The 10,281-nt window shown below is 39.9% G+C and overlaps 2 protein-coding genes and 1 pseudogene across 2 annotated transcripts; all 3 read left to right on the forward strand.

Annotated features, from left to right (window-relative positions):
- The first annotated feature begins 212 nt into the window (after positions 1–212).
- LOC6525248 lies at positions 213–6,713 on the forward strand. The gene is made up of 3 exons (XM_002101049.4): positions 213–391; positions 6,048–6,165; positions 6,241–6,713. The coding sequence occupies exons 1-3, from the start codon at positions 350–352 to the stop codon at positions 6,462–6,464; spliced, it is 384 nt and encodes a 127-aa protein (XP_002101085.2). The 5' UTR covers positions 213–349; the 3' UTR covers positions 6,465–6,713.
- On the forward strand, positions 5,425–6,117 carry LOC26534868 (annotated as a pseudogene).
- A 1,026-nt stretch (positions 6,714–7,739) lies between the features above and the next one.
- Positions 7,740–8,530, forward strand: LOC6525249 (acylphosphatase-1). The gene has a single exon (XM_002101050.4). It carries the CDS (start codon positions 7,893–7,895, stop codon positions 8,367–8,369), a length of 477 nt encoding a protein of 158 aa, XP_002101086.2. The 5' UTR covers positions 7,740–7,892; the 3' UTR covers positions 8,370–8,530.
- Positions 8,531–10,281: the final 1,751 nt, after the last annotated feature.

Genomic DNA, 10,281 nt, shown 5'->3' on the forward strand with positions numbered 1-10,281 from the left:
GTTTAAATTATGAGTAAGGCTCCTAGAGAATATCCTTTTACCCTCATCTGTCGACGGATGTGCTCATAAATCCGGGCTAATTGCGTTTTCCGAAGGTAAACATGGGCATTAACTTTGGCTGGCTGACGCCGCTGCCTGCGCCGCTGCCTACGCCGACGTCGACGTCGACGCCACTGGAGCTTTGAAAGCGAGTGGCGGCATCGCAGTTGGCCAGTTCACTTGCGTACGCCGTGGAATCAACACGCACCAGCAAATCCATCCAATCCAGCGAATCCAGCGCATCTGCCGACCTGATCCAGTCCAGATTCCCTAAAAGCCACCAACGAAAGCGAAATCTCAACTGAGCGCCATGGAGTTCAACAATCGCCTGTTGCTGAAAATCATCGAGCTGGTGAGTAATTGCACTTAAACTACTCCTCAAAAGCTGAAGGACGCCTAATTTCGAAACAACACAGTTTTGGTTAATTGTTTGTGATGAATTCAAACAATAAAATTGCCCAGTTAAGCGTTTTAAAGTTGCAACAGCTATTTAAAGTAAATGTTGTGTAAAAAGTAATTTTGTATTGCCATTATATTTATATACGCCTTCAATTGCCTTGCCATAAAAATAATCATAGTTAAGTGTAATTGAATTATTTTTTGTATATATATTATTTATTTTAAAAGAGTTCTTATCTATAACTCATAAACTCAAGGCACTTAAATATTAACTAGCAAATGTTGGACTCCATTTTTGATTTTTGAAATATACATACATATATAGCGCTACAGATTACTGATATTTTTTTTAGCCAAATGCCAAGCGCATTAATATGGTAATTAAAGTCAAATTGAGTTTTGTGGCAGCTGCGGATTGGAGTTGCAAATGTTTGTTTTTATTTTTTGTGAGCGTCTGCTTTTCTCCATCCCCGATTCCAATCCATTTCCTGTTGCGTCTCTGGAGATTGGTTGATTCTTCTGGTTGTTTGTTGTTTTGTGCCCGGTCTTGTGGATGAAGAACAACCGGTTTTTTTGGACCACAACAAAGCACTATGACTTCACTGTTTCTGTTATTTGTGTTCACATTAGTTTCTTCGTCTTTCATGTTTTTTATTTTTTGGGTGCGTAGGTCTGGGATTAATGCGTGCTCTTGGTCTTGGCTCAATGATGTCATGAACTTGCCGCTTCCAAAATTTAATTTATTTTCGGGGTTCCCAGCGGCGTATTACGTGCCACAAAGGCGAACAAAGGCTCAACTTAGATCATTCTCTTCAATAGAATTTCGCATTGTCAAGTGCGCTTTTTTCACCATCGGTAATTGCCTGACAAATTGTTCAAGTAACTTGCATGTCCAAATGGGTTTTTTTTTTATTTTTAAGGGATATACATATGTGTGGCAGTTGTCCATTTAGCGCATTTGTGCCTTAATAAAGCGCATATAATCCAGGTTTTATTTTTGGTCCCACCACATATGACATCATTTTCGCGATTCTGCGAGCTCAAAAGAGAGCAAATCGGTAGATAGAGCTGGAATGACTAATATGTATATACAGTTCTCTATATACATATGTACATACATCTGTGGGGCAAAACAGATCCGCAGCTTGGACTACCTGGTATTTGATATCAATTCAGGAGAGTTTCAGAGCAAAGATTTAAGGCAATTTATCATAATACTGAACTTATCTTATTTACCTACGTTTTGTTTTTCCTTTTAAATTTTTTAATTGAATATATTTCTTACATGTTCGGGAATGTAAAGAACATTCGATAACGAAATGTATATTGTGCAGAATGATCTGCGACTCATTATTTGTTATTGAACCCAGATGATTGCAAATGCAAGATTGTTTACTCATAAATATTTACATATTTGCTTTGCTGAGACATCTGGGTTAACTCGGGTTTGCTTACTCCACAATCATCATCATCATTATCATTATCATAAGAATCTATCTCAGAAAAAGGTTTTTAATGGTTATTTTGTAAATAAGTTGCGTTCTTATGAATGAATTAATAATTCAGATTGTAATTTGCTAAACTTCAAATCCGACACACTTCTTTCCCATTTTGTTGTTTATATAAATTCACTTATCGCCAAGGAACAGCCTCGTTTTCACCACTTGCTCTCAAGTGGCTGGGTGTTTTAGGCATATAGTATTTTGTACGTGATCAGCATTAGGCAATGTGCGAGTTATTGAGTGATCTTGGAGCTCGGATCCCGGCAAGTGAGTCAACTGGCAGCTATGCCGCTGATTACATCACTGCAATGCGACCCACTTGCCGGGCACTCGAAATAAAGTCTGTTTGAGTATATATCTGCATTATAAAGCGGATCATGTCCGCTCCGAACGACCCATCCGATCTGGGCGGACCACACCCTCCTCACGGGCAGGCGTGCAATCACGTTTGCCAATGCACTCACCAGTCAAACTCACTACACCGAAAACAATTTGAATACGCCCTTGAATTTGACGAAATAAAGTTGGGATTGTCTCAATTACAAAGCAAAAACTTCAGAAAGAAATCCTAACATGTTCTTAAACAAAACAAAAAAACAACACAATTAGGTCTTGTAGGAATGTATAATGTATTGTATAGGAATGTGAAATTCTAAAATGATCTAGTTACTTTAAACTTGAAACCACAAGTTGTGACTCTTTAGCTTTTAAGACCAATGAGCAAGTATGTGCCAGAAAAGAATTCAGTTTCCGAATAATATATTACTTGTCAATCAAATTCATATAACATCCGCTCCAAGAAGGCGCCAGTTTCTCGCAGTGCAGGCAGATACAGCAGCAGCTACCACGATGACATCATCGTGCACATGGCCAAAAAAATGCTAAGAAATCTGGCACGCATTACGCATACGCCATGTGCGCCATCGCCGAAAGGTCGACGGTTGCATTGAGTAAACAATGAAATGAAATGGCCGCGGAATGGTTAATTGGGCTCTAGCTGTTCCTTGATTATCTGGCTAAGAAATGCGTTTATATTATTAGGTACTTCTACTGATTCTTTTAAGACAATCAGACTCGTTCTACGTACTGCTCAAATATTTGTCTCCGAGTTGTGAGTGCAAATGAAATGGTCGAGAGATAAGAATAAGCAACCCATTGTATTGCGGATTTCTCTGGCAACTTGGTCGTAAATATTTTTACGGGCTAATAAATGCTTTAGCTGCAAATCAGGGAGGCGCATTTTCTGTTTATTTTATTGTTCTTCCTATCCAGCGTTTACTCGAACATTTATTTAATTGATTTGTGCGTTTTCACAACCCCTCCCCTCCCCCGCCAGAAGTCAATGGCATGTCAGGTGGGCATATAATGAATGGGCCATACTAACAATATCAATTGAAAATAAAATTGATCTACGGCTTTACCATAGCTTCGCATTCGAATGCCTTTCTGTGCCTCGTTTCTGTCAAAGTGCGAACTTTTTTTAAGTTAATTTTTTTTGGGGGCGTGGCTCTCGGGGTTTTTCCCCCCGGCATTTGCAGCGAATATAACGAAATGAAACTTGGTGCTAATATAATTGTAAATAATACCAGGCGTCCAGACAAAAACAAGTAAACAAGTCTTAGTCATACGGAAGCACATTTCATAGTTGAGATAATTCGCGGAAAACGATTAATTTATATTTCCATTCTAACCACTACATATAAGCCATGAAAAAATTCGCAGAAAAGTGGTCTAAATCACTAAATGCTGTGGCAAAATGTATCTAACGTTGAAATAAATATGTGAGTATAAAGTTAAAGTTGTAAAATTGAATAGGTAACATTATTGGTATTGGCTTCAAAGTATGTTTCTTTATAATATTTCAAAGACTTTTCCGTCAGTTTTACTAATTTATCAGCTGGGCTTCCAGTGTAAGATTAAGCTTTATGAATTGCCAAAATAACATAGAACAGTCTATTAATCAATTACGTGTATATAGTTCAAACAGCATTTTTCCAATGCTAATGCTATACGAAATATGCCACTCCCCAAATAAATGCGTCGTTAATGCGATTCAGCTCATCGAATTTCGCCATTATTTTGGTGTTAATGTCGTTTTCGGGTTTACTGTCCCATCTGCGATTTTTGGGCGTGACAATTAAACAACAAAGAAGCCGCACACAAACGCTAAAAATAAATATATTTATAGATAAATATTGTGTTGGGAAATAAATGGCAAATGACACCAACAATCGGTAATTATTGGCACAGGAAGCGCGCCCCCACCGAAATATATATGTATATAAGTACATATATTTGTTATCCGCAGTTCCATAAACAAATTATATTTGAGCGGGGGAACGATATGGATACGATTAGGGATGTGGATATGCCATTTGTTTGCTTTAGTTTTCTCATCCAGGAACCCTAATGACCTAACGACGACCCATCACTGGCCCTCCTGCATTACAATGTCCACAGGGCTCGGCTCTGCATCCTTCTTAACCCAATTAGCGCGCTTCCCGCCTAATTGATTGATTGCCCACGGGTGTGTCACACTTAGCGACGGCCCACTGTCCCACTGTCCCGCTGTCCCGCTGTCCTACTGTATTGGCCCTCGATGGCCCGTCAATTTATCGCCATAAAACCCCATATCTGTCGCTGTCACTTTGTCGCCTGGCAATATCGGAATAATTTTCATATTTGATAACTAAATGGTTAGGTGGGTTCGAATTCTAATTCCGCGACTTTTCTCGCCCTTTCTCCATGGCGATAAATGGCTTCTGGTGGCTCAAAATGTGGCAAGCTCATTAAATTGTGCATTTAATTTACGACTTTTTTTTTGGAATTAGGTTTAGAATTAGGTTTACAATTTTTTTCAGAAATAATCTATTATGCTTAACATAATTTTTTTTTTTTGAACTTCTATTGACTTTTAGGTTTATATATAACTGAATTTCAAGTTTTTTTGTGCTGTCATATTTGATGCAAAAATCGGAGGACTTTTGTGCCGGAACTTCCGTTTTTTTTTTAGCAGACAGACACAACAATAAAAAAAAACCAAGCATATGGTCAGAAATTGAAGCCATTAAGCACACGACGTGGTGAAAATTATCAGGCCGCCTTTTTAGACAGCTTTTGCTGTTAGCCCAAAAGTGATTAATTTTGTTTGATGGGATAGAGCCAGAATTGAAAAGTGTTTGCTAACTACCTATAAATATTAGGTGAAAGTTTGTATGTTATACCTTGCTGTAACTACATTGGGTGTCTTTTTCATACCACATACTTTATGAACTGCAGTAGATTAGCGCTTTAAAGTAATAGATATTTTAAACTCCCTAAAAGATCTTTACCTTCTATCCCAAACACTCTATTGACCTTCTAATTTGTCCGTGTGTCGGTTCTATCTGTCCGTGAGTTTGTCCGTGAGTTTGTCCGTTAGTTTGTCCGTTAGTTTGTCCGTGAGTTTGTCCGTTAGTTTGTCCGTTAGTTTGTCCGTCTGTGAACTTGTCCATCTCAAGGTTTTGAGCTTCGAGTCCTTAACTCGCAGGTCTTCATCGTGGCGAGCATTACCTTGATCGAGGGCATTGCGGACCTGACTTTCATCCGGCAAGCGCTGCTGGTCCATGGCACTTTGATCGGTTATCTAATCACCTGCTTTGTGATAGCCACAGGTAAATTCCCGGATCTGGACAATCTAGCTCCTGTCTAAGAGGTGGATATGTTTTCAGGTCATGTGGTCGGCACTGCGGTGGACAAGCAACTCGACATTCTCTTCTCGATCGGTGGCTTCATCCTATTCGGGGCCACGGGCACCATTATCCTGGCCCAGTGGCTGGAATACTGCAAGTCGCAGGTGGAGCGGGATGTGGTCCTGGCCTCCGGCATTTTGAGTCTCGCCAATGGGGCCATTTTCGTGGGCGATATTTTCGTTGTGTTGGCTTCTCAATCTTAAGTATTTAAGCTAATAAAGTTGAAACTTCAAATGCTTCCAGGGTTTCATTTGTGGTGGCATCAAGCATGTGTGAAATAGCTTCTAAGTTTACCCAAAGTAGATTTACCCAGTAGTAGAAGAAAAAGCCTGCTAACGATATCGTTTCCTGTTTTTTTTTTTTTTGCATCCTCCAGGCCATCGCCATCGCATGTATTGTGCTGTACGAGACGGTTGGCAACTTGTCCTCCCATGCGGTGATTGTGGCCGGCACCATTGGTGGCTACACGGTCATCTGCGGCGTCCTCTTGGTTGGTGAGTGTCATCCAATTTTGGGATGTGCACGCGGTGTCCTTACAAACATCCTGACATTCTGATTTCTACTTGCAGGCCATGTGATCAACTCGCTGGTGGAGAAGCGCCTGAACGCCCTGTTCTCGCTGATCGGCTGCCTGCTGTTCGTGGCCTCCGGAGCTATGGTGATCGATGAGTGGCATGGTGGTGTCAATATCATAACAACGGACAGGAAGCGCCAGGCCATCGGAGCCGGTTCCCTGATGATCATCAATGCGGCCGTCTTCCTTCTGGACACCCTCTGCATCTGCCGGACGTAAAGATTCCGTTCCGTCGTATATGTACTCCATATATACATACATTTTTTTTGTTTGCAAATCGAATAACTCGTGTTGTTAAAACATAATGAAAGAAGAATCTATTGTAAATGTTAACGTATATATATGCTTTTTTTTTTGCTGTGTGTGCAACAGTTTTATATGTATTTATACGTGTCTTAAGCTAATCTCAGATATGCGCACGCAGATTATTTACAGGAATCCATTAAATATATACACATACACAACATATATATGTACATTCCAGCTATCTGTGGTTATAATATGCTAAACTCACATCTGCCCATGCCTTACATCACCATAATTGCTCCCCCTCCCCCCCTCACCACCATCATTGCCATTCCCCTCCCGGGATAATGAGCCATAATTGCCAGAGGGCTAAGTTTCTGGGAAAACGAAACACTGAAAACTGAAAAACTGAAAAACTCGCGGCCCTGACGTCACGTGCCAGCAAACTGTTGCAAAATCCAACGGACAGCGATTACGATTTCGATTCGCATTCAAATTCCAACTACGAGCCTTCCCAAAAACGCTTCCTTCGCATTCTATTGCTTTTAACTCCTAAAAGCCAAAAGATAGTTAGTTCTATTAACTAGATAAGAACTTTTGAAATAGAAAGGTCATATGAGTTTTTAACCTTTCGCATAGATAGTTTACTTTATGTCGCATGTTTTTATATATTTTGTTTATTTTTTTTATACTTGCGCCTAGTTTTTGAAATACTTGTAATAGTCTCAGTCAGGAAGTTCATTTTTAAAGAACTCTTCGATTTGCTTACCTCAAACAGCCTTTTAAACTTGAAAATCTTTCTAGAACGTGTTACATTTAGCAAATATTAATTGCAAGTGCTGCGTGTATGTTGTACTTATTGCAGAGTATTGCCCTATTCGTTGCTTTGGCCTGAGGCTAACTTTCCTTCGTTCTGCTGCTGTGTTGTTGTCGTGCCACAAGCTTATTATAATTAAGCAATTTATATAATTTCTAATTATTTCTTCTCATCCGCATGACAACTCTGTGAAAATATATATGAAAATATATGTGTGCAGGCGGCAGGAGGTGCCCGTTTTAGCGGAAGAGTCGAGGAAAAATAAAGTCGAGATAGATCGCTTTTAAGACGGGCCTGCAAAAAGATGCAAAGCAGAGATACGGAGCCGCTGAGATACAAAGATACAAAGATACAGATGCACATACAAACCGCCAAAGACTTGAAACCGCCTTGTGATTTATACATTTACTTTTGTTTATATACTTTGTGTGTTTTTTCTCTCCCCCCTTTTTGTTTTTATGTTACTTACCTATTTTTTTTTTTTTAACTAATAATTTGTGCTAAGTTTACAAGAGGGGTTTTCTTTGTTTTTTTTTTTTTTTGCTGGGAATGTAACCTGCTGCGGCTGATTTCTTGTGGCGATTATGGTACACGATAATTGGAGGCAATTACGATCGTATCTGGAAGTTCAAAGTCAGGGTCACAGAGTGCTGAGACTTTGCCATCGAGTCAATGGAGTGAGTGTTGTGTGGCCTTCCAAATTACATAAACCCCCTTCCCGTTTTTGGACAAGTAAATCTGGACTCGGAATGGCCAGCCAGAAAGAGGAGATCCTGGGCTGTGACTTCGAGGTACGTGGCAAGGTGCCGAAGGAGGCCTTTGAACTGTTTGCACTGGCCCAGGCCAAGACACTGGGACTCCGGGGATTCATCACCCAGGTGTCGGAGGAGAAGTTCAAGGGTCGTCTGGAGGGCGAGGGCAAGGTGATCGATGCCTTCAAGAAGCTCATCCTGGCCGCCGCCGAGTACTTGCAGGCCATCAAGGAGTTCATCATCAAGAACCTGAAAGTCATCCGGGAATACACCTACCAGACCTTCGAAATTAAAGTGGACAAGAAGTGACCAATGAATGGCTAAAATTCTGGCGAACATAAACTGAAATATATTTCCTACCATCAAAATATATGATTTCTATATGATATATGATTTCTTTAATATATTCGATGTTATGTTACATGGTGTTTTCCGAATAAAAGTACACAGATATAATCACAAATTAAAAACACTTGTCCAAATGGGTTGATAATAGCAAACAAAGAGGCTTATTTAGGAAAACATTGGTGATTTACAACGAGCAATTTCTCAAAGAGAGAAACCTGTGTGAATGCTGAACGTTTACATGGGCTCATTATGAACTAAATGATTGCTGCGAATGCTGATCTACGCAATTCCCCAAATGACCCATGGATTCCACTTACTCCACCGTTGGTTCTAGGGCTCGATTTCGATCGTGACGAATGAGCTAATGATGTCCGTGCTCCGTGGCCCGTGGGAGGGGATAACCTTGTGGCCATCGCCGTCGATCGGATATCAAATCGAATCGCATGCCTCGGATGCATATAATCCAGCGATGTTCCCGGCTGTTTGGCATGCAAATCGCAGATCTGATCGCCACCTCGACCGACACGATGAAGGTGTACCACTGGACAACCGGACAACTAGACAACCGGACAACTAGACAACTGGACAAGTGGTCAGCACCGAACATACAGCCACGGATGGTTATTTATGCGTTCGCGGATACGACTGCCGATCCACCGAGTTCCAGACTTCCCAACCAGATAGCACTTGTTAACAGGCAAGTGAGCACAAGTAGGTGGCTTGTATGATGGGATCTTTGAAGTTTAGTTTTTCAAAGTTGAACTAAGATCAGCTAAGTGGGGTAAGCAGCACACTGTACAATCTAAGCCCACTGCATTTTGGGGAATTATCAAAGTGCTCTTTTGTTGGCTAGTGTCTTGTATCTGCAGTGATATATGGACAGCTAAACTATCTTGGCTCAAGCAACGTTACAATTTTATGGGTCAATTTGCGGACGGCCATTACTAGAATGTGTGCCTGTGTGTGCGTGTGTGCAACAGGTAGCCGAGTATGTTTTACACTGAGAAAATCGGATCTACAAAAATGCATGGTAAAGAAATTTTTCAGCTAAGTGAGAATTCTAAGCATAGAAAATTATTCCATGGAAGAATCTAACAATTAATTATAATTATCATAAATACCTATGCATTTTTAAGAATAGTTTGTAAAGTTAACATTTTTGCGCCGTGTATCTATGAATGTAAGGAATGAACCTATATGCGAAAAGCCACAAAATTGAGGGAAATTAGCCTAGGCGGCGACTTCCACTTCGACTACTGCGGTTGCCTCGAATATATATAAGTACATACATATCAGAGAATTGCAAGAGTGGCATTTCCTACCACCCTCAACAAATTCATATATTATATTATTTGCTTTGTTAAAATTTTTAATATTTGCTTATATATTTAACTTTATAAATGTTTAATTTTTCTTTTTAAAATGGCAAAAAAAAAAACAAGCAGCCAAAAGTCAGAAAGTTAAGCGTCCCTCTCTATTTCTCCCCAGGTACTCACCCCTTTCCTTAAGCTCTTTCCACGTCAGAGCTGACAGCTGGTCGTAGCTCCTGGAAAATAGCTAGCTCAGGCACTTCCTTCAGTAGGTCGAATTCACATTGTTGATATCCTCTGCTGCCACTTAAAATCACTGCACACTTCACTCACATTTAGTATTTTTATTTTTAAAAAGATCGAAAAAGTGGTTTGCTTATGTAGAACTTTTGAGAAGCGCAGAGGAGGGCACCTATATTTTGGTATTATTTAGTATTTTTTAGTATTAAGTATTTAGTATTATTTAGTATTTAATACTACGTATTTAGTATTATTTAGTATTTAATACTACGTATTTAGTATTATTTAGTATTTAGTTCTACGTATTTAGTATTTTTAGTATT

This window comes from Drosophila yakuba, chromosome X (genome assembly GCF_016746365.2).
Source record: "Drosophila yakuba strain Tai18E2 chromosome X, Prin_Dyak_Tai18E2_2.1, whole genome shotgun sequence".
Taxonomy (NCBI): domain Eukaryota; kingdom Metazoa; phylum Arthropoda; class Insecta; order Diptera; family Drosophilidae; genus Drosophila; species Drosophila yakuba.

Coding starts and splice junctions, on each gene's coding strand:
- LOC6525248 (XM_002101049.4), top strand. CDS start 350: ATGGAGTTCAACAATCGCCTGTTGCTGAAAATCATCGAGCTG. Junction 392..6,047: donor TGCTGAAAATCATCGAGCTG/GTGAGTAATTGC, acceptor TGCATCCTCCAG/GCCATCGCCATCGCATGTAT. Junction 6,166..6,240: donor CTGCGGCGTCCTCTTGGTTG/GTGAGTGTCATC, acceptor TTCTACTTGCAG/GCCATGTGATCAACTCGCTG.
- LOC6525249 (XM_002101050.4), top strand. CDS start 7,893: ATGGTACACGATAATTGGAGGCAATTACGATCGTATCTGGAAGTTCAA.